Below are 25,016 nucleotides of genomic sequence, written 5' to 3' on the forward strand. Positions count from 1 at the left end.
TCTGTGCACACGTGCCACTTCCCACCTGCTTTAGACTGTCTGACTTTGACCCACATTTTAAAGATGAGGAAAACACCAAAGATCTTAACTATATCATTCTAACCTTATCACAGTTAACAAACGTCAGAACCAAAATAGTGCAATGAATATCTGGATTATTCACTGATATGGAAGGATGCTTCTGTTCACAGAACAGCGGCCACAATCATAACAAATAACTGTTTATTTGTTATAATGACTGGCTGCTTTATAGTCATTACTTTTATTATATATTTCTTAAACATCTCTAGTCAAAATAAGTAGTAGCTTTCAATTAAACATTTTTTAAAATATCAAAGATAATAGAAATCTACATTAAAAAACGTACGCCTAGGTTATTAATAGTAAACCATCAAAACAGACACAAGCTGGCTGAGAAGATAGCCTGCTATGTAGTCATAAGAAATTGATTTCAGATCCCCCCTCCTCCCCAAAGCCATGACAAGTAGAGTGCAAAGGCATGCCCCTGTAATTCCAGTACTGTGAGGGTGGTAAGTGGTGGATCTCAAAGATTAACTGGACAGCCTAACTGAACTGGCATGGCAAGCTTTGGATTTAGCCAAAGACCCTGTCTTAAGTAAGGTAGAGAACACCGGGCAGTCGTGGTGCAAGCCTTTGATCCCAGCACTTGGGAGGCAGAGGCAGGCAAATTTCTGAGTTTGAGGCCAGCCTGGTCTACAGAGTGAATTCCAGGACAGCCAGGGCTACACAGAGAAACCCTGAAACCCTGTCTCAAAAAACCAAAAAAAAAAAAAAAGTAAGGTGGAGAACAATAGAGGGAGACATATTACATCAACCTGTATCCTACACACAAGTGTGCATATATACAAGCACAAACATGAAAAACAGACACAAGTGCATGATTCAGATTTCATTTAGAAATGGAAGAGGTTTGATTCTTAAAAATTAAAAAATATGGCTACTTTTGATGTCATTCTTAAACTGTAGCCCTTACCTGTCAGCTGGTGCTGGGCTAGTAAGCACTGGTGTCTGGGCTGGCTTTTCTGCAGGTTTCTCAGGCTGAGTGGCACCAGCAGGTGCGGGTTCAGAAGATGCTGTAGTTGGGGCTGGAGTAGTGGAGGCAGGAGTGGAAGTGGGAGCCAGAGCAGGGGTGGGAGCTGGAGCCTGGGCCGCAGTCACTGCTGGGGAAGAACTGACTGTAGTGGGGCTGGGAGTACTTGATGGCTGGGTTGTAGCTGGCACTGCTGTTGTCACTGCTTTGGGCTGGATGTGTTAAACAGCAAAGTAAATAAGTCATCCGACAGCCACACAATCAACACAATCAACCAGTAAACTGAACATCTCTGTTTAAGTACCTATGATAATTTAATATCTTAACTATCAACTGCAATTAGCATTAGACTCTTATTTCAGTCTTCACAATTCAATATGAAAAGAATCCAAAGAAGTCACCGTTTTAAATATAGAATACACATACCCAAAAGTACCATATAATTCTCTACAAATCTTTATGTATGTATCTTAATTGTAACTTTATAAAGATTATATTGCCACTTAAAAGCATTAGCAAACTAACTTTTTGGGATTGAAGTAGGCTGCCTTCGAACATTCCAAACGCTCTGTATCTTAGGAGGAAACCTCTCCTGCTCACTGTAAAGCACCGGGTGCTAAGGACGTGCATGCTGCCATGTGCTAATGTGGAGATAACCAGGCTTGCATCCCTGAGGGAGAGCATACTTTTTTCCTTCCTGAGACTGAGTGAGCTCAGCATAACTTAATTCTAAGTCTATTTTTCTTAAAATTTTGTGATTTCATTTTTCTCTAGAGCTGAATAATATCCTGTTTTATCTATACTTAATTTTCATCATCCATTTCACCATTTCCTATTGCTATTGTTATTCTGTGACTTTGGAGAAAACTCCCACTTATTCCACTACTGACTAGTTTGATGAAGCAACTTCAATCATCCACTTAACTCATTTTCATTGTTACCAAAAGAGTGCTTTTGGTGTTTGATCCCTCCCAAACTCAGGCACTGAAACCCTAAAGTCTTTGTTATTGTTTTCAGACAGGGTCTCACTTAAGTAGTCAGCTCTGCCTACAAAGTGCTGGGATTAATGGCACGTACCACCAAATCTGGCATAGACCCTAAAGTCTTATGATAAACCAATATGAGGAAGGAAGAAATTTTATCTGTGGTATTAAAGGTAGGGTCTTTTAGATTACATTACAGCAGAGCCTCCATGAATAATTCCAGTGGCTTTATAAGGACACACACACACACAGAGAACCCTACACACTGACAGAAATACAGGTAGGTATCACCACAGTGACAACATGCTACAAGGTGTTCTTGTGCAGTCTTCGCCATGCTGCTTGGACTTCCATTCTCCAAACCTTGTGACCTAATAGTAAACCTTTTTCTACTTTACACTTCCACCTTGGATATTTTACTACAGCAAAGATGACTACTATACTACTCTTCCTTAGAGTATCCATCTTTAACCACATATACAATCAGTCTCTTTAAGGAATCAATGCTGAAGTTCGTCAACTCTCAAGGGCCATCACCTTTAAAAAGAAAATCTCTCAGTGGCCTGGAGCCCGTATGTCTCCCAGTACTGAGTTTACAGCAGCGTGTGAGCATCCGTTTAATGAAGGTTCTGGAGGACAGAACTCAGGTTCGTGGGCTTGCAAGGCAAGCTTTACTTTATCTTTACTGCTGAGCTTTCCCAGCCCTCAAGCTGTACTTTAGAAAAAATGTTTATTTTCATAAAATTACCTAACATATTTAATGAAGTTCAACCTAAGTCATTCCATTAGTTTTTAGTTGACTTTTCCTTTTTTATTTTATAAAACTCTTATCTCTTGATTGAAAACTAAACTTGCGGGCTGGTGAGATGGCTCAGTGGGTAAGAGCACCCGACTGCTCTTCCAGAGGACCAGAGTTCAAATCCCAGCAACCACATGGTGGCTCACAACCATCTGTAATGAGATCTGACGCCCTCTTCTGGTGTGTCTGAAGACAGCTACAGTGTACTTACATATAATAAATAAATAAATAAATAAATAAATAAATAAATAAAAAGGAAAACTAAACTTGCACTCATTTCATGCCTTTTTATTTTTTTGGCTCTGAACTTGTTAAATCTAACACGTACCTTTTCTAGAACCCGAAAGGCTACATATTAAAAGCTACACAACAAAAGCCATTAACTTGATTATTTTAAAATAAACACATGGTGACTTAACTATTCTAGCACCTTTTTTTAAAGCAGTAAAGACAGATTGAGGAAAAGTAAGAAACTCTTAAGGGGGTGTCAAGGGAGAAATGGCCTTTTAAAAATATGACACTTTGTTTTATCTTACATAAAGACAACTTTATGGCTACAAATATCTAAATATCTTTATAGTGGACCATGGGAAACCTACCTCCTTTTGGAAAACAGGTAAGTTTACCATGCTATTTATTACATATGCTTTGCGCACTGTAGAAATGCTTAAACTTTATCTATTGTGGATTGGTCATTGCTTTTGAGATGATTCACAAGCATAAAGATACAGAAGTAGCATGAAACTTACTTTTGTCACCATAACCACCACAAAGTTTTTCTCATCAATTTTATATTCTTTGAGAGCAGTATCATCACTGAGGATTTTGCCTAATAATTCAGGGGAGAAAAATGTTAAAGACTTATTAAGTTTCTTCTTACAAAGAAACTGCTCTTACTTTATTGGCAACATTAATTCTACCAAGTAAAACTTCTAAAAAAATCTTTAACAACCAGATAAGATAAATATATAAACAGACATATACTACTTTAAAAGCACAGATGTCTTACAAGATGTCTAATATCTTCAGTATATAAAACACCAATTGATTTAGTTTTTAATTTATTAACTAACTGTATGTATTAAAGATTTACTAGACAAATTTTAAGTAAGTCCTGAAAACAAGGATATCTTAAAGGCAAAGAAAATTAAACATTTCAATTGCCTAGGCACCTTTGGGAAATAAGTATTTTTTTCCCTGATAGAAGGAATGAACAACTTATTTTCAAATATCAAACACTTGATGAAGCAGAGATGTTCCAATGTTGTATAAGCAAAATACTTATAAACAAAACAAGCCAAGTGAGCAAACAAAACCTTGCAGAAAAAAAGCATAATACGTAAGAAAGGGGAAGACTCTCAAGGACACACTTAGAGATCAGATCCACCTGCCTCCAAAGTGCTGGGATTAAAGGCATGTGCCACCATGCCCAGCAAGAGGCTATCAAGTCTATTTTCCTGGGTTATCAGTGATGCTAATTAAATTTGCAATTTCCTAGTCAAACTCTTGGGCATTTTTCTATTTGGGCCTCTTTTAATTATTAATTTCAACGTATTCTATATAATTTGTTTGTTTGTTTGGGTCTTTTTGTTTTTGATACTACCATGAAGGTCTTTTGGTGTCTGAAATACAACAAACTTTCATTCTTTTACTTTGGTAGTTTAGAAATACATACTGATTTTCTTTGACAGGAACAATCTCATGCACATTAGTGAACTAGTACATACTTTACTAATAGACTAAAATAATGATGTTCAGTTTCTGAATGGCACAGAAGTCAGTCACAATGCTCACAGACTAAGGAACATCACTCCATGGACCACAAGGAAAATGTGTAAAGAGAAGACTGAGTATTAAACCATAAATACCTGTTTCCACTCCTGTTATCTATGCAGTCTTGTTTCTGACTTGTTACTGTCTTTTCTAAGACAACATTTCTAAAACTAAGACAATAGGCGAGTCATGGCAATTCATTTCAGAATTGAATTCATACCTGCATAAATTAACTTCTGACCTGCTACCGGAAAGGCATCTTTCCCCTTTTCAGATTCAATCTTCTCTTTCAATGCCTTTACCTATAGGAAAAGTTAAAAATAACAAGAAAATTAAACCTAAACAAACAAAAAATTACAATATATACTGAAAACAGAATGCAAGATCAAAATTCTAGTGTATTTTAATTCATGCTCCAAGCACTTCGAAGATCTTGTCTTCCTAATTTTCCTCAGAGACCCTCCTTGGATCATTAGGTACCTCTGCTGTAAGCTTTATTGTGCACTTACATAGATCTAAAGCATGCATGAGGCCTGGATTCAATCTTCAGCACCACAGACAAACGTCTAACAAAAAATTTTATTTTTTGACTTAATCATTTCAAAATAAAAATTTCAAAATTTAAAGATTTTATAAAATTTATGAACTTATCACTCAGATTAAGAAATGCCTTCTAGCTGGGTGGCTATTACACAATAAAACCCTGTCTCAAGAAACACAAAACAAAAATAAAAAGAAAGAAAGAAAGAAAGAAAGAAAGAAAGAAAGAAAGAAAGAAAGAAAAGCATCCTCGTATGGCATGGAAGTGCATGCCTTTAATCTCAGCACTTTGGAGGCAGGTGGATCTTTCTTTAGGAGCTTGAGCTGGTACGCTTTATGCCAACTTGACACAAGCTAGAACTATCTGAAAGGAGGAACTTCAATTTAGGTCCCTCAGTAGGTCCCCCAACTACTAGAGAAAAGGCTGTCACTCAACCTGTTGCCTGCCTGTGGATCTGGTTCCCCTAACTGAAGGGCCTTGTCTGGCCTCAGTGGGAGAAGATGCACCTTGATGTGCCAGGATGGGGGTGAAAGGGGGGGGGGTAACCTGGAGGGAGAGAGCTGCATGTAAAGTGGATAAATTAATGAGGAGAAAAAGACTCTCTGAGAGATTCAAAGGGAGAAATGCGGATGGTGTCACCCCTGGGCTGGTAGTCTTGGTTTCTATAAGGATGCCAGGAGGAGCAAGCCAGTAAGTAGCATCCCTCTGTGGACTCTGTATCAGCTCCTACCTTCAAGTTCCTTCCTGCTTGAGTTCCCGCCCTGATTTTGTTTGATGATAGACTACAATGTGAAAGTGTAAGCCAAAGAAAAGAAACACTTTCCTCCCCAACTTGCTTTTGGTCATGGTGTTTCATCATAGCACTAAAAACCCTACTCAAGCCTGCTCTATGTATACATAGTGAAATATATAGTGGAGTTACAAAATAAAGCCCTTCTTTTAATTTAGAGAAAGCACACTCGAATGAGCAGAGCAAAAGAACATGCTTTCTGAGGTTAGCACAGTGGCTTAGTAAGTAAAGGTACTTGCAGCTAAACCTGAGGACCTGGGACCTGGGTGAAATCCCCAGGACACAGGTGGGAGGAGGAGACAGGACTTCCGTAAGTTGTTCTCTAACTCCATGACAAACACACATACAAGAACACAAAATAAGTGCAGTTGAAAACAAAAGCCTCTTTTGGGACAGCATTTCAAATGTATATAAAGAAAATATCTAATAAAAAAAAAAGAGTAATAAATGGAAGGGACTGAATGAAAAAAGGAAGCAGGAAGTGATGTAATTATGTTATGATCTCAAAAACTTATAATAAAGCATTTTTAAATGAAAAAAAAAACAAAAGCCTTTTAAGTTAAGCATTCTAAGAAATAAAATACATCAATGCTAAAGGCAATTTTATTATAATGCTTTATTATAACCAATCAGAAGACCAATGACATAATTCCATTTAGCCAGCAGTGTTTTTAAGCCCATCTCACAAGGCAGTTCCAAGTTCAGCACAGGCTGAGAGCTACTCGGTCACTGAAATGATTCTCAACAAGTGACTCAGCCTCTCTCACCATCAGTCTCATCTATAATGGAGGGCTGGAATGGATGACCTTCATGGCATTTCAATTCCTAAAACAACGTGATAACAGGCTCATGATAAAGAATTAGAAAATGAGTCTAATCTACTCCTTGACCTGACAAGAAAGTAGAGAGACTTATGACTTGAAAAGACAGACATGGCTCCCCCTCCTATCTTAATGGAACTCTTATTACTTTAAACTCACAAAAATCAAGGACACGATCAACTGGAAAATTCCATTCTCTTCAATTTCCTAGAAGACCTCTGGAAACTGTCTAGGCCGAGAGGTCCTATGCTTTTCGAGAAAACTTAGCTGAGAAAAAGAGATAAGAGTTTCTTTGTGCAATTTATTTTTATGCATATGGGTGCTTCATCTGCATGTATTATCTGTGCACCATGTGCATACAGTACTTGCAGAGGCCAGAAGAGGGCACCAGAGTAGAGTCCTTAGGGGATAGAAGTTATAGCTATGAACCACCTAGGGGATGCTGGGAATCTAATACCAGTCTTCTGAAAGACCAGCCAGGGTTCTTTACTGCTGAGCCATCTCTCCAGTCCTCTCTGTGTAAGAGAAGTGATGTCATAGCCAGGCACAGAGGTGGACACCTGTAATATCAACACTCAAGGGAACTGTTTGAGACTGACCTGGGCTACAAAGTATTCACAGAGAGCCACAGGCTAACCTGGTCTACATAGCAAGACTGTTTCCCAAAATGAGTGAATAGTGATGTTCTTTCCAAAATGAAAGACTGGAGTGTTGATGTAACTGTACCAACATGAATGCAATACTTAAAACACCATTCAGTTTTACAAGTGAGGAAGTGAAAATGCAAAGGGTGATTAAATTGTCCGCCCTATGGCGGACGACACACTACTTACTCTCAGTTAGCTGGAACCCAAAGTGGTTCCCCAAGACTCTAAGCTTTAGTGCATTCTAGAAACACTCTCGGTTGCCAGTGTCACATTCACTTCCTTAAATGCTATTCTTTTTTTTTTTTTTTTTTTTTGGTTTTTCTAGACAGGGTTTCTCTGTGTAGCCCTGGCTGTCCTGGCACTCACTTTGTAGACCAGGCTGGCCTCGAACTAAGAAATCCGCCTGCCTCTGCCTCCCGAGTGCTGGGATTAAAGGCGTGCGCCACCACGCCCGCCTTAAATGCTATTCTGATGTAACCCAACATCACAAAACTCTGTTCTAAAATCCACCATTAAAAGAAAAAATTCTCAGGCAATAATCTCAGCATCAATAAACTCATAAATTACAAGTCATTAACCAATTTAATATACCTTCCCCGTGATATAAAACCTAAGCATAGGTCTTAATTTTTCAGTCTACAACCTCTTTAACAACTTAGATCTATGCTAAGTTACTACTTCTTATGAGAAAATTTAATTTTCACTTTTTCCCCATTGGCATATATTCAGTGCACATGGTACTAGGACATTTCCATACAGGCATACAGTTCACTTAGGACACATTCCCTCATCTCTTCCCTTTTGGGACACCTCTTTCCTCCTGTCTTTTTTAAAAATTTAGACAGCTTCACCTCCACTTCCATGCCCTATATACATATATGATTTATCGTCAACAAATTTAGAAACCACAAATGAGAGAAAACCTGTACTATAAGCATTGCTGAAACTGACTTAATTCATTTATATACTATTGTCTTGAGTTGTACCATTGTCATGCAAACAATATAGTTGTTCTTTTATAGCTGACAAAAAATTATTGGGTATACGTTTATGAAATTCTTTTACACATACCTGTTGACAGGCAGCCCCCATATGGCTCCCTAACTCAGCTTTTGTGAATAGTGCCATAGAAAACACTGAGTGTACTGTGATGTACTGACATAGACTGCTTTGGGAAAACAGCCAGGCATGGTACAGAGGCTCATATGGTAGCCATAAAGTTTGAGAACTAGCATTTAACATGCTGAATTACTTGCCCAAAGCCAGCTAGATGAGAAAGCTGAGAACAGCCAGCATGCTGTTGGATGGAGGGGTGCTCTGAATGAAGCATGCCCCACTAAGTCCGCCTGTGTAGCTGAATATTTGGTCCCCCAATGGGGATGCTGTCTGGGGAGGTATGAAACCTATCCCAAGTGTATCCTTGCTGGAGGAAGTAGACCACTGGTATGGAGCTCTGAAGCACTAGAGTCTTACTTCCTGCTTTCCCCTTGGCTTCCTGTGCAAACTGCCAGCCCCCTGTTCCAGCCGCCTGACATGCCATGCCTTCCTTCCCAGCTCTTGCCTCTGGAACCATGAGCTAAAATAAACACTTTTTTTTTTTTTTTTGGTTTTTCGAGACAGGATTTCTCTGTATAGCCCTGGCTGTCCTGGAACAGAAATCCACCTGCCTCTGCCTCCCAAGTGCTGGGATTAAAGGCGTGCGCCACCATGCCCGGCCAAATAAACACTTTCAAAAGCTGCTTTTGGTAATGGTGTTTATCACAGCCACAGAAAAGTAACTAATACAGAGGTTAAGTTTCCTTCCAAACACACTTATAGATTAAGAGATTCTATTTGCAAGTATAATTATTCCACAAATGAATTATAAATTATGTGTCACTGAGTGAACTCAGTTTTTAAAATAGTACATAGTGCTTTTGAATGAGTGATCAACTACCACTGAATGATTATATTACTTTATATTATTATATTTATTATAGAATATTATGCAGCAATATGTGAAGAAAAAGAAACAGGAAAATAGTAAAACAAAGCAGGAATCTTATTCCTGACAATTTATGCTGAGGAGAAAAAAAGGGTGGGGGGAGGGAAAACTTAACATGCATAGTCACCTAACATTAGCAATTAAAAAAAAAAACTTTTGATTTTTGTGCATATGCATGTATATATTATGACTATGTGAAATCCACAACTTGACATTGAGCATCTTGTTCAATTACCTTACATACTGATGCAGGGTTGCTTAAAGATGTGGCTAGTCTAGCCAGGTAGCTCCAGGGATCCCCCCATCTCCACCTCCTGAGTACTAGGGTTAGTGTCAACAGTTACCACACTCTCCTGGCATCTGCATGCTAAAGAGGGTCCTCATGCTTCTGCTATCAGCACTGTACTGGCTAGTTTTATGTCATCTTGACACAAGAGTCATCAAAGACAAAAAAGCCTCAACTAAGAAAATGCCTCCTTAAGCCTGGGCTGTAGGCAAAATTTTCATAAAGATCTATTTTTTAAAAAGATCTATTTATTTATTATATGTAAGTACACTGCAGCTGTCTTCAGACACTCCAGAAGAGGGCGTCAGATCTTGTTATAGATGGTTGTGAGCCACCATGTGGTTGCTGGGATTTGAACTCCGGACCTTCGGAAGAGCAGTTGGGTGCTCTTACCCACTGAGCCATCTCACCAGCCCCATAAAGATCTATTTTTATGTGTAAGTACACTGTAGCTCTCTTCAGACATACCAGAAGAGGGTATTAGGTCTTATTACAGATAAGTGGAGGGCATCAGATGTCACTGCGGATGGTTGTGAGCCGCCATGTGGTTGCTGGGATTTGAACTCAGGACCTTTGGGAGAGCAGTCAGTGCTCTTAACCTCTGAGCCATCTCTCCAGCCTGACTAGGGAGGGATCAGCCAGTTGTGAGATATGCTACCCCTGGACTGGTGGTTCTGAGTTTTCTGAGAAAGCAGGCTGAGCAAGCCATGAGGAGCTAATAAACTAAAGGATACTCCTCCATGGAGTGTGGTTCAGCTCCTGCCTCCAGGTCCCTGTCCTGACTTCCATTGAAAGATTTGCAGTGGTGTGGATAAGCAAGCCAAATAAACCCTTTCTTCCCCAGGCTGTTTTTTGAAGTGATACTTCATCACAGCTATGACAACCCTAACTTGATAACCCTAAGACAAACTCTTAACTCACTGATTCTTCTCATTAGCCCTTTTATTTCTCATAAACGCAATGTTTTTTAAAAATTTAGAGCAATGTATTTTATTTTAAAGGCTAACAAATCACTTTCTAATTTTGTATATCAAAGGAAGAACAAACAGAAACCCTTGTGAATTACAACAAAAATGTATGCAGACCAAGAGGCTCAATTATTTACTGCTCTACGACTCATGCTTAAAAGAAATTAAAACTATAATTAAGAAATATCAAGAGCTGGGCAGTGGTGCGCACGCCTTTAATCCCAGCACTTGGGAGGCAGAGGCAAGCGGATTTCTGAGTTCAAGGCCAGCCTGGTTTGCAAAGTGAGTTCCAGGACAGCCAGGGCTACACAGAAAAACCCTGTCTCGAAAAAAAAAAAAAAAGAAAAATTAAGAGTCTAACACTGAAAGTTCTAGGTATAAATATACCATTTGGCTAAAGAATAAGAGTAATACTAAACACATTCATTATTAAACAAAGAAAAACTGATTATCTGAGCATGCAACTCAAACAGGAACAAGAAATGCAAATGAAATAAAAAAAAGCAGTACAATATAGTCTTGCACCTACAGTAAAACAGTAAAATGATAGGAGCAGATAATTTGGTTAACTAGTGGTAAACCTGCCATGTTTCAGGAAAGAGTGAGCTTCATAACGTGGCAGCCATTTACATCTGCAGGTTGCACATTAAAAAATTCAACAATGAGCCAGGCGTGGTGGTGCAAGCCTTTAATCCCAGCACTTGGGAGGCAGAGGCAGGCAGATTTCTGAGTTCAAGGCCAGCCTGGTCTACAGAGTGAGTTCCAGGACAGCCCGGGCTATACAGAGAAACCGTCTCAAAAAACCAAAAAAAGAAAAGAAAAGAAAAGAAAAAAGATTCAACAATGACTGAGATACTAGTTTCTAGTCTGAGAGGAAAAGTATACTCACTATATACATAACATTTACATTACACTGGGTATCCAGGTAACCTAGAAAAGATTTACAATACAGGGATACTGTGAACTGTATGCATGGAAGGTTTTTGGAAATGTTATACATATAACAAGATAGGCTGCAATTACTTCTCACCCACATTACACCTGCATGAGATATGCTACCTGGATGCCAGGCACTTCATCCTGGAGATACCCAAGCAGCTCAGGAGAGATTTGTATGGGATATGGGAAAGAAGTTTCTGCTCAACAACAAGCACCAAGGGAGACACTTTAGAAGGAATTCTCCTCCAACACACAACACTGGTCATATAAAAGTTATCTGTGAACATGCTGTTAATACTTACAATCACTGATGCAGACATTTTAAAAGCAATGTTCAATGAGCCAGTACTTCAACTCAAATGAGATACACCCATTGTCTTTCCAAGGCAGATATACACACATTTAACATTAAAACCTGAAAACAAACTTAAACACTCATCAAGCTGGGATAGTAATTATTGCACAAACATTCATTTGAAAATTGTGCAGTATTAGTGAGTGAATGAATGAAATATTTACAAAATCATGAAAGGAAAAAACCCTAGTTATTATTTATTTTTTAAAACAAACCTATTAAGCCAGAGTCTAAAGAGGTTACTCAACTAAGGACAAAGCTTCCACTTTACCATAACAAACCTAGGTTACTTAACTAAAGAGAAAACTAGAGTTTGAAATAAAATGTTTTTATCACTCAACACTTATTAGCAATATACAAGCAAATTGCATTTTTAATTAAAAAGAGGAAGTAGGCAAAGGGGACAACTGTATAATCTAAATTAAAAATTAAAATAGCAGTCTGGGAAGATGGCTCAAAGAGTAAAAGCACAAGCAAGCATGGTAACCTCAATTCAAACCTGACAATGTGAATTTGGATTCCTGGAATGCCAATTATACACGGTAGAACCTTCCTGTTATGCCAGCACATCTGTACAAAGGGAGAAAGGAAACTACACACGCACACAAGTACTCCCAGGCCAGCTAACCTGAGTGAAACACATCTGCAAACAGCAGGGAACCCTGCCTGGGACAGAAACATGGCTCAGCAAGTAAAGGTGCAGTGGTCAGGGCTAGAGAGATGGCTCAGCAGTTAAGAGCACTGACTGTTCTTCTAGAGGTCCTGAGTTCAAATCCCAGCAACCACATGATGCTTTCAACCATCTGTAATGGGATCTGGTGCCCTCTTCTGGTGTGTCTGAAGACAGCGACAGTGTACTCTACATACAATAAATAAATCTTTAAAAAAAAAAAAAAAAAAGCCGGGCGTGGTGGTGCACGCCTTCAATTCCAGCACTCAGGAGGTAGAGGCAGGCGGATTTCTGAATTCAAGGCCACAAAGTGAGTTCCAGGACAGCCAGGGCTATACGAGAAACGGGGGTGGGGGTGGGGGGTGGGAGGTGGTGAGGGGGGAAGGTGCAGTGGTCAATCCTGAGGACTTGGGTTAGATCTCAGAGACTCATAAGGAAGGAGAGAGAGTAAGCTATCCACTGATCTCCAATAAACACCATGGCATGCTCATGATGTCCAAAATACACACACATACACAGAAAAGAATTTCCAAAGTCAAATATATTTATCAAAGACTTCAAATTTACCCAAATTTCTTTGGGTAGTACCCCTGGAATCTGAAAAACTTGACATAGGCACCAATGAGCATTTTTCTAAATTTCTCTTCTAAAGCAGACTCTAATTATATAAACAAAACTGATTATAAGGTTTTTACTGCTGGGCAGCGGTGGTACACAACTTTAATCCCAGCACTTGGGAGGCACAGGTCAGCCTGGTTTACAGACTGAGTTCCAGAATAGCTAGGGCTACACAAAAAACCTGGTTTTGTGTGTATGGGTGGAGTTGGGGTGGGAGGTCTACCAACTGTGCCAAGAAATCAGGAAAACTGCACCACTAAACTCAAGTAAGATACAGTAAACAAAGGTAATCAATGCTCAGGCTATAGAAGGTTCTGCTACCAAGCAGGGCAACCTAAAGCTGGATCCCCAAGACCACAAGGCGACAGACAGTAGGAGAGAGCCAATTCCTACAGACTGCCTTCTGACCCCCACACAAAGCTTTGGTATTTGTAGACAAATAAATAAATGTAATTATTTTAAAAGGCAATCTTCACTGGCATTATTACCCAAAAGCTATTAGTTTAAATCGGCAATCTATTATTTTTCCCACAGAAACTATGTAAAATGTTCCTAAGTAAACCTATATACATCAATTTAATTGCTTTTAAAATGCATTTCAGCCGTGCGTGGTGGCGCTTGCCTTTAATCCCAGCACTTGGGAGGCGGAGGCAGGCGGATTTCTGAGTTCGTGGTCAGCCTGGTCTACAAAGTGAGTTCCAGTACAACCAGGGCTACACAGAGAAACCCTGTCTCGAAAAACAAAACAAAAAAAAGCATTTCAGATGTTATGTATGATCTTAACAAGATCAAAGCAGACAGAAATGGAAGGTGAATCCCACACTATCTAAGAGCTTTTAAAGGTTAGAGAAGAACAACAATAACCCATTTTATTGTGTGGGAACCCACCAAAGCAGGGGATGAGAAATAGTCTTCCTCACTGTTGAGCACCTAAGATTTGATCACAGTCATTTGCAGCAGCAGATCTACTTCCACTGCCTGAATGAGCTTATATGATGTTGAAGTGAGACTGGCTTCACTGCCCAGGTGTTTATAAAGAACACATGGCACAACATCATTTGGCAGGACACACTCTGCTATAGCACATTTAAGTTTAGCACATTTCTTTAAAAAGCAAAGTGCATACATTACCTATCCAAGCAGTGCAGGGGGAGAAGGGTGGACTGATGGATAGATAAAATCCAATTTTTCAAGCCAAAATGAAAATTGGATTTTGATTTTAAAAACAGCACAATTTCTTCCACAATTCACTATATACTTGTATGCACCAAATTACCTGATTTTTCACATCAACTTTATTTAAAGCAAGCAGGTAACGTATATGATATGCTCTTTCTAAACTAAAGAGATGTTAAAAACACTGAGCTCGAGGACCAAAGACAAGTGGACACACAGAAAGCAGGGGTGAGAGACACCTCTACTAACACTGTCTAGGGCACTTGGAAGGGAGAGAGACACAGAAAAGAGTGAAACAAAAAAAATGTTCTTTTAGTTTTACTGTAAGGTGGAACCAAGAAACAAAACCATAATTCAAGAGGAAGGAGGGTTTTATACGGGGTAATATGGGGGCCAACATTTGCATACTCTAAAACTGGAAACCAAAGAGGCAGAGATACTGGGGTCAGCAGGTTCATGTGTTAGAATCAGTCTGCTACTAGTAGCACTATTTAGGGAGATTCTGAAAACTCTCAGAAGTAAGTCAGTGGGGGCATTCCTTTTAAAGTCCAACCTGTAATTTCTATTCTCTGCTTCCTGATTCCATGAGGTGAACAGCTTCCTCCCTGCACTAGCTCCAGCTGCCATCATGTTCTTCTACCCAAGTACATAAGGCCAGGCAACTAAGGGGTGACTCCTCTGAACCCTGGAAGGAAACAGCACTGCCCACACATTATGTCACTCTCTTGGATCTATTAGTCACAGCTACACAAGGTGACTAACATAGGTAAGCAGGTGGTGTGGATCACCCTGTCAGAAGACAGGAGATGGGTAAGAGTGAAAACATGGTACATCCATAAACAGGCAGGCATGAGTCTGAGACAATTCCATGCAACAAAGTATTTGCCTGACTGCTACAAGTAGAAATATCAAGGTGAGTCTTACAGCTTCCAGGGATTCCCAATTGAAAACAGGAATGAGGCCATGCTGCCAAGCACTGTTGACATCAAATTCTATGTACATATTATTTCAGACACACATAATCTTCAAGTCTTCAAAAAGGCTATCTTGTAACACTTCCCCCACACTGTGATGAAGACACAGCCCTGGCTGGGTAACCTGCCCAAGGTCACAAATCAGCTATTTGGGCAGGACTGACTCAGGCAGTCTGGCTTTAGGCATGTGAGTATTCCCGGACCCTACTACTCTCGAGAGGCAAACTTAGAAGTGACAAGAAATGAGAGTGAAAGGGAAATTGTTATCAAATAAATGCCTTAAAAAAAAAAATCTCAGAGGCAGGCGGATTTCTGAGTTCGAGGCCAGCCTGGTCTACAAAGTGAGTGCCAGGACAGCCAGGGCTACACAGAGAAACCCTGTCTCAAAAACCAAAAAAAAAAAAAAAAAAAAAATCTCAATAGAGTTGGAATCAGAAATTGAAAGCAGAAAGCTAAAAAACATTACTGAGTGTAGTGTTTTAAAAGAAAAATGCCCTGCTGGGCGGTGATAGTGCACGCCTTTAATCCCAGCACTTGGGAGGCAGATTCTGAGTTTGAGGCCAGCCTGGTCTACAGAGTGAGTTCCAGGACAGCTAGGGCTGCACAGAGAAACCCTGTCTCGAAAAATCAAAAGAGAGAGAGAGAGATGCCCATTGGCTCACATAGTTGAATACTTGGTCCCCACTGGTGGCAGTTTGTGGAGGTTATGGAATCTTTAGGAAGCAGAACCTTGAGGAGGAAATCCATATGTGGGGATGGGCTTAAAGAGTTTATAGCCTGGGACTTGAGAAATGGCTTGGTGGTTAGGAGCACCGACTGCTCTTCCAGAGGTCTTGAGTTCAATTCCCAGCCACCACATGGTGGCTCACAACCATCTGTAATGGGATCCAATGCCCTCAGAGCAACAGTGTACTCATATACAAAACATAAATCATTAAAAAAAAAAAGTTTATAGCCTCACCAGTCTTTAGGGCACATACCTTTAACCCCAGCACTTGGGAGGTGAGGTAGAGGCAAGCCGATCTCTTTGAGTTGGAAGCCAACCTGGTCTACAAAGGGAGTTTCAGGACAGCCAGGGCTGTTATACAGTGAACCCAGTCTCAAAAAACAAAACCAGGGGCTGGTGGGATGGCTCAGTGGGTAAGAGCACTGACTGCTCTTCCAAAGGTCCCGAGTTCAAATCCCAGCAACCACATGGTGGCTCACAACCATCTGTAACAAGATCTGATGCCCTATTCTGGTGTGTCTGAAGACAGCTACAGTGTATTTACATAACAAATAAATAACAGTAACAACAAAAAAAGTTTATAGCCTCACTATAGTTCCAGTTCACTCTCAGCTTCCTGCAAGTGTATGAACTGTGGTCTTTCATTTTCCTGCTCTGGTCTTCTGATGCTGTTTCTGTGGCCACTATGAATTCACCCTCTAGAACCATATGCCAAATACACTTTCTTCCATAAGCTGCTCTTAGTCATGAGTGTCTTGTCTCAGTAGCAGAAAGTAACTAATACACTGGAGTTGGGGGAGCAGGCAGTCACCAGTAATACTGAGAACTAACTTCTAATAATGGGACGGAAGCTGAGACAGAATAAAGATCACTGTGTACAATAAACAAACAAACAAACAAACAAACAAAGGAAAGATACAGGCAAAACCATCTTTCATAGATAAGGAAACTAAGGTCATTTACTTTTCTTTCCTTCTTTTTAAGACATATATTAATCTCTTTTTTTGGAATATAATGTTCCTTTTTAAACAATAAATCCTCCAAGGTTATAAAGCTGAGAAGTACTACACTCAACTTATTTTTAAAACCACAAATAAGAAAAGAAAGATAATGAATACTAGCTATCCATAGCTACTATTCTACTTCTGCACATGCCATTCACTTCAATCCAGCTTCTGGCTCCATTTCTACTAGTATACTACTCATAGGGTCAATAATGACCTATAAGCCACCCAAACTAACTATCAGGTGTGGTTTTTTAGTCCTTTACACCTCTGAAGCATCAGATCTAACTGACCCCCTTTTTTTTCCTTGAAACTTCCCTTGGATTATCCCCGTCTCATAGCCTGCTCCTTGACTGACCTTTGTTCCTGCACACATGAGAGCATTCTAGGATCCTAGCCTACCCCAAGTCTCACGCTGCTACTACTACTACCACAGCCCCAATCACCAACATACACAAGTTAAATGACTTACAAAGTATAGCCAAATGAAGCCAAATGATACTGCTCATATTTCTCAAAGACCAGGCCCTGAAAGGACTGACACAGACCTTATCCACTCACGTGAATTAAAGTAAGAAGAATATTCGCTATTTTCACATCTCCATATAATCTCCAATCTAGCATTCTCTGTAATCCAGACTTAACAAATAGCAATGTTCCTACTCCAACCCCCAATCCTGTTTTCAGTCTTTCACATCCCTAGGAAGAATATAAGTATTCACAAATTTACATTATCAAATTAACAATGCTTACCCAACAAAAAAAAGCCTCACAATTCTACTTTGCAAAAATATATCTCAATTCCATATCCAACCCTGGCCAAAGGTTTAACTGCTTAAAATTGTTGCATAAGCCCTAGCTAAACTCCCTGCTTGCTTTCTTGTCTATTTTCCCCATACAAGATCAGGTACCCTTTAGTAAAAAGATCATAAGTAAGTTAGGCAGGTAGCTCATGACTATAATCCCAGACAGAACTCAGGTAGAATAGGACTGCCATAGGTTTGAGGTCAGCCAAAACTACAGAGTAGGACATAGGCTCAGAGAGAAAGAGATACAGACAGACAGACAGACAGACACAAAGAGCATGCACACAAATAATGTTACAAAAGGCTTCTCATCCATTTTTGAAAAACTACCCGTTTACAGCCTGCCCGCCTCAAGCCCTAAGTTCCTCACATTAACCCAGAAATACTGGGCTTATAGATTCCCCAAACACACTATTAAAATCCTAAAGTCTGTACTGTAAAGGTTCCCCACAGAAAAGACTCCTTACCTTGCTATGTGCTTTTATGTTCAAGCCTCAAGTGCTCTCTAGAAAAGCCGTTCTGGCCTCCAAAGTGCCATCCAGTCAAGGACTATCACACCATTTCACCCTATTTCAGTTTCTACACAAGCACTTACCATTAAGTGATTTTCTTTAATTTGCCTGTTCTTAAGAGATTTATAAAAAATGCATTTAGGTGTTTAGCCTGCATATGTGTCTGTGAGGGTCTTAGAATCTCTGAAACTGGAGTTATAGACAGTTCTGGGCTGCCATACGGGTGTTGGGTATTGAGTCTGGGTCCTTTGGAAGACTAGCCAGCTCTCTCAATCCCTGAGCTCTCTCTTCCCTGGCCCTGCTCTTAACAGTTTTAATCAACAGCAAGACTTTTGAATCAACTCAGGAACTTGGATTAAAAACTTTGTTCTATCTCCTACAAAATGTTCACTGACACCAAACTGCAAAATTTTAAAGCAATGGTTTTCAACCCTCCTAATACTTTGACACTTTGTTAATACAGTTCCTTATAGTGTGGTTACCCCAACCATAAAATTATTTTCATTTCTACTTTATAACTGTAATTATGCCACTGTTATGAATCGGATAAGCAGGATATCTGATATACAACCCTTGTGAAAGGGTTGTTTGACCCCCACCATCACCCCAAAAGGGGGTCAAAAGCCTTAAGCTGAGGCCAAGCCTGTCTGGTCTATACAGTTACTACAGACCCTAAAAACACAAAACCAACCATGCCAAAAATATAACGAAAATTTATAATAGAAATTTCAAATTTAATTAGCATGTGATATAAGCTGCTTACATTTGCTTTAGCGTTTTAACAGTAATCATCTACTTACAACACTATAAAAAAAAAACACTCAAGCAAAATATAATACTGTTTTTGTTTTTAAATCTTGCCATTTTAAAAAGCAGAGAGGCAAACTTTCAGCTTTCAAAAAACAAGAGCAAACAAAACATGCTCTTGCCCTTTAGCCACTGGGCCTCAACTAAGTGATAAGGCTCCCAGAAACCCCAAACCATTGCTTCCATGTTCCTATGCTCGGCACCACCAGCAGAGCCACCTCTGCACCCAGCAGGTCCAGCAATGAGCTGCCCTTAGCTCATGTGTATGTTACGTCCCAAAGAGTTTCTACACAAGGTAGCTTAAGTCACTTAACTTCCTCAGTCCCTTCAAGTAAAAAACCAGTTAAAAGCAAACCCGAAACCACAAAATTTCCCAAAGACAAAGTCTATAAATTGCAGGCATTCCTAAAATCCTAACTTTAAATCTACTTTAAAATCTACTTTAAAACATAAATAAATAAATAAAAATTCATGCATTTATTCACTCATGTCCAGACAACCTTCTGGACTCAGTTCTCTCCCATCATGCAGGTCCAGGGAACTGAATTTAAGTCATCAGGCTTAGTGACATGAACTGTTATCTGCTGACTCACTTACAAATTCCCAAACTGATCTACTTCTAAAACCCCTAGTTACTTTTTATAACAAATTAGAAAATATTTCGTATCATCTGCTTTTTCTTTTTACTGGAACTCTAAAGCACTGGGTCAAAAAAATTATCAATTAACCTAAACTCTACTGGGCAGTGGCCACAGCTTTAACCCTACACAGGGGAAGCAGAGGCAGGTGGTTTCTGTGAATTCCAGATCAGTGAAAACTTGTCTCGAATGAATGAGAAGATGTATGATGATGTGTGTGCTTATACACTAATCAGACTCACTACAGATGTAAATAAAGGGGCTATGGTGTAAGCGCTGGTACAAAGCTTGTCTATGTATGCAAAGCCCGCAGTCCCTGTCCTGGATTCCCCAGCCAGGTGAAAAGGGAGGCATGGAATATAGAATCAAAACATTTCACAATACTAGTTTTAATATTACAGTAATAGCAACAAATTACATTTGTTCTAGTAACAAAAGACCAAACATGTATTTCTAAAAATGTAAACTATTACACCCCCTGTAAATAATTGTAAACTTATAAATAATAAGTGCAGTTAGGAAGCATTGGCTCTAAATAACAGCAGACGTGTGTGTGTGTGTTTCAGTAGTGTGAAGTTACTGAACAACTCTAACACATTCACATATTAAAGAAATAAAGCAAAACATGTTTCTCCATGTTTTAGTGCTTCTGGGATAAATTAATATTATAAGCCCAAAGAGTAAGGACAATTTATCTCATCATTTATCACCTGCATTGAGCCAAATGCCAAAGAGGCATTTTACATATTTGCATATCATCACTTAAGAGGTGAGACTCCTTTAGAACGTGCTGGAGATGAGCTCAGGGTCTCACACGTGTCTGATATCCCAGCCCTGTACTCTAATTAGTAGAAGAAAATGGTGGCGCACTCCCTTAATCCCAGCACTCAGGAGGCAGAGGCGGGCTGATCTCTGAGTTTGAGGTCATCCAGGGCTAGAGTTGAGTTCCAGGACAGCCAGGGATACAAAGAAAAACCCTGTCTCAAAAACCTAAAGAAAGCCGGGCGTGGTGGCGCACGCCTTTAATCCCAGCACTTGGGAGGCAGAGGCAGGCGGATTTCTGAGTTCGAGGCCAGCCTGGTCTACAAAGTGAGTGCCAGGACAGCCAGGGCTACACAGAGAAACCCTGTCTCAAAAACCAAAAAAAAAAAAAAAAAAACCTAAAGAAAAAAAAAAGGGGGGTGGGGGTGAGGAAGAAATTTGATTCTACAGGGCCTCTGTCCACTAATTGTTAACAACTGCTTCTGAGAAGATTGCAGAGTTCTCACGTAAATGTTTTTCTATACCTTCAAGAATTATTGCAGATGTCTGGAAATTAAATAACTAAGAATAAATAAAATCATTTTGTGCCACAATTTCAAAAAGGTTGGGAATTCTTGGCTTCTTATTAAAGATTGAAGGAGACTTTAGAATATTAGATGTGTTAGGTAAAACAGAACACCATGTCTTCACACAAACATATATTGATTACATAGTAGGCCTTATTTAGAAATCAACTAAATGCCGTTTAATCCTCACCATCTCAGCTGGTACAGTTCCCATTTCAGAAAATCAAACAGGGTAGTTTGTCCCCGCTGTAGAAAACGAGTTATAGAGCCACAAATAGAATTCGGGTCTCCGGTCTATTTAATTAACACCACGTCCTGGTTCTTTCAATTACAAATTCAATCAGTCATTTAAAAAAAAAAAAAAAAGGAACCCCCCACACACAAATATGCAGTAATCTATTGGCTTACGACAATCTTAGCATAGCGTCATAATTCCACGTGAGAAAATCTACTCGCATGACATTTTTTAAGATTCCTGACATAAAGTTGTATTAAAGTTAACACAGATCTTTTTACAGGCAAAACCGGAGACCACTGCATTAGAATTTATCATGTGAACTCGTTAAGTGTAGTAGTCGGCTTTTTAACTGTAGAACACCAAGTTTTTATATTTTTCTCCCTCCCTTCAAATACTACTATTCTGGGAGTCCGAGGAGCGTTCAGGTTCCCAAGACGACCGAGAGAACGCATTTAAATCCGTATCTGAAGGTTTCTAATGCAAAATTCTTCACCACCAACGTGGCCTCTGAGCGTAATCCACCTGTGGGTGTGGGTTCGGTGGCTGCGAGGGGAAGGATCGTAAAAACTAATCCAAAATACACAAATAAAAGGGGTCCTTCTGAGAGGCCAAAAAATTCATTTTTCCCCACCATCCCTCCCGGCTGCAGACAAAACTAGGCGCGTTTAAGGCCCACCGTCTTGGGTAACCGGCCCCTTAGACCTCTGCACCTAGCCATGTCGCCGGAGGGTGGTGGCTTCGCCTGGGTCTCCCTCCCTCCCCCACCTGTGCACTTCAGGCCCGGCTCCAGCGCCCAGGCCGCCAGGCCTCCCCTCCCCCTCCGTCCCCACGACCACGCGCTCCGGGCCGCGGCCACCAGCGCCCACGCGGGCCGGAGCTGCTCCACGCCACCTGCCCCCGGGCCTTCCTCGTTGTCCGCCACAAAGCCGGCGGTGACCCGACGCCCCTCTGGGGCCCGCCCGCGCCGCCCCGACTCGGGCCCGCGCTCCCCTAACCCGGCGGCGCATACCGTCTCCTCCGGGTCGATGTCGATCTTGAAGGTCTGCTGCTGAAGGGTCTTCAGGGTGACCTGCATGGTGCCTAAGCCGGGGCCTGGCCGCCCCGGAGTGGCCGCGATCCTCGCGCTCTCGGGAGGAAGGCGGTGGGGGTGGGGGGGCTTGTCACATTCGCCCGGAGTCGCACTCACCCCGGGCCCCGCGTCTCCCCGGGCCGCACCGCCGCTCGCTCCCGCGGCTCTCCCCGTAAGCTCGACCCACGGTGCTTCCTCACGCGCCAGCCACTGGGCCCGCAAGTGGCGCGAGGGACTCCCCGAGAGACGCAGAGAATCCGCTACCTCACCACAGGATGGTGGCCGCCATCACCGTGACTCGCCGAGACGTGACCCCTCCCCCACCAGAAAAAACCCGGAGGATGGGGCCAGACTCAGGCGATCTGAGCAGGCGCAGGGTGCGGCGACGCAGTGCGCAGGCGTCAACAGGAACTCCGCCCGGGAATTGGAGGCGGGGCGATGGGTGGGGCTGGAATATCGTGCGGCGCGGCGCCGGCGTGCGCAGGCGCACGTCGCAAGCAGCGGCGCTCTCGAAGGCCTGGTCCGCTCCCGGGTCCTGCAGTGGCTCCGCCTACGTCCAGGCTCCGCCCAGCGGCGCGAGTTGCGCAACCCGTAGCCGGGGAACGGATACGTGGAGTCCCGGCTCAGTAGCTGCGGCTCAGCAAGCGCGGAACCTTGAGGGCGGTGGAGCGGGCGGAGCCTTAGTGCAAGGATTGCCGAGGGCCCGCCCAGGAGGGGCGCACGTCGCCAGAGGAGCGTGTGTAATGCCGGTTGCTTCCCTGATTCTGAGCCTGACTCCAGCCGTGGACTGCTTGCTTGCGAGTCTTGCGTTCTCTCACCAGCCTTGGGACCTCCCACCTGTAAAGAAAGGCGGATTTAAGAAGGAGGCCTAGTTATGTCACACCTTTCCCTCCATCGTTTTGCTTCGTTTAGGTGTTGGTGGTAGATATTAGGCGGTTGCCTCCCTGCCCCCCCCCCCCCGTCTCACCCCAAGCGCTGCTTTCCTTTGCACGTGGACCCTTTTAATCTTTGCTCAAATGTCGCCTTCTTGAATTCTATCCTGCGTACCCGACTTAAAGTATCTTATTCGGATCCCATTATCCAGCTCCACTTGTCTCAGTAACCATTCATCACCTTCTGGGTATTCTACACTATGTGTATTTAGCGTGTGTGTCTTCTCTTCTTTTACTGGTCCCCAGGTTGAGGCTACACAGGCATGCATTTTGTTTTGCCCACGTTGTGCCCCCAAAACCTACAGAATAAGCCTAGCACGTTGTAATACAAGGTAAATATTAGAAAAATAGGTAGACGTGCTTCTGGTTCCTTGGCAGTAAGGGTGAGATGTCACTCAGCTAATTGGTGGTTGAGAGAGTGGGATAATGCATGTAAGTCTTAGAGTCAGGAACACAAAGTTAAGTGCTTGGCTGTAGCTGTATGATTATTTACACAGCGATAAGACCAGAGTGCAGACCACAGCTTGTCTGTATGCTGCCTCTTAATAGTGCAGTGACCCCTGTTAGACTTAAAAAGAATAAAAAGCAGTTACCATCAGACCACACTGAGGACAATTATGAGCATCCCCCGTCCCTGAGCCAGCACCATCAATGATTATCGCTATTTGGATTTTCATGATTCCAGAAGCTAGGATATAATTTTTTCGTGGAACTTTCCCTAATCAAGCTCCCTCTCCACCAACAAGGTATGTCCCTGAACTATGATAAATATCGAATTCTCTGCCGGCTGGGCTGTCTTCCTGTGGAACTAGTCTTAGTCACCAGGTATGCTCAACTTTTGCTCTGAAAAACTGACAGCTGGGATCTCTCCCTTTAGCTGTAGGGTCAGCCAAAGGCAAAGCAGTATTACTGTTTTCAGCGTAACCAGATGCTGGAAAAAAACATGGGCAAAGGTAGCAACTGACTTCCTTATGGGCTTTCTCTTCAAGTCATTTCTCCCCTAACTCATGACATTCCACCTCTTAGGTACTCAGATCCAAACATCGTCATCATCCTTAAGTCCTTTCTTCCCTGACTCCTGCTGCCTAGCCACCACATCCAAACCAGGGTCAGATCTTATCACGTTTACTCACCACTCTGTACCCACAAGTTTAGCCACTTCCCCCCCCATGATTTCCATGTCTACAACCATCAGCAGTGGCTGTCTTCTTTTTTTTTTTTTTTTTTTTTTGGTTTTTCGAGACAGGGTTTCTCTGTATAGCCCTGGCTGTCCTGGAACTCACTTTGTAGACCAGGCTGGCCTCGAACTCAGAAATCCGCCTGCCTCTGCCTCCCGAGTGCTGGGATTAAAGGCGTGCGCCACCACGCCCGGCAGTGGCTGTCTTCTAAGGAGACTTCACATCCAATCCCACAACAGTCCAGCAGCCAAAGCACCCAATATGTTAAACTGGGGGCTTTAGTTTTGATTTTGTTTCTTTTTTTTAATTTTTAATATTTTTTATTACATATTTTCCTCAATTACATTTCCAATGCTATCCCAAACGTCCCCCATACCGCCCCCCACTTCCCTACCCACCCAT

At 41.6% G+C, this 25,016-nt stretch overlaps 1 protein-coding gene across 2 annotated transcripts in view; it reads right to left on the minus strand.

Moving 5' to 3' along the window:
• Window positions 1-22,843, minus strand: part of Rad23b (RAD23 nucleotide excision repair protein B) — a 43,240-nt gene extending 20,397 nt beyond the window's left edge. The window contains exons 1-4 of one of the 2 annotated variants that reach the window (XM_085839280.1): window positions 22,622-22,843; window positions 4,827-4,908; window positions 3,583-3,662; window positions 995-1,263 (exon numbers count right to left, since the gene is read on the minus strand). In XM_085839280.1, coding sequence (XP_085695406.1) covers window positions 995-1,263; window positions 3,583-3,594 — 281 coding nt within the window. In that variant the 5' untranslated portion in view covers window positions 3,595-3,662; window positions 4,827-4,908; window positions 22,622-22,843. Of the gene's footprint in view, window positions 1-994; window positions 1,264-3,582; window positions 3,663-4,826; window positions 4,909-22,444 lie in introns of both variants that reach the window. The other variant, XM_085839279.1, reaches the window with a different exon arrangement.
• Window positions 22,844-25,016: the final 2,173 nt, after the last annotated feature.

The sequence above is a fragment of the Mus caroli genome, unplaced genomic scaffold (genome assembly GCF_978045245.1).
Source record: "Mus caroli unplaced genomic scaffold, Mus_caroli_1 scaffold_6, whole genome shotgun sequence".
Lineage (NCBI taxonomy): Eukaryota > Metazoa > Chordata > Mammalia > Rodentia > Muridae > Mus > Mus caroli.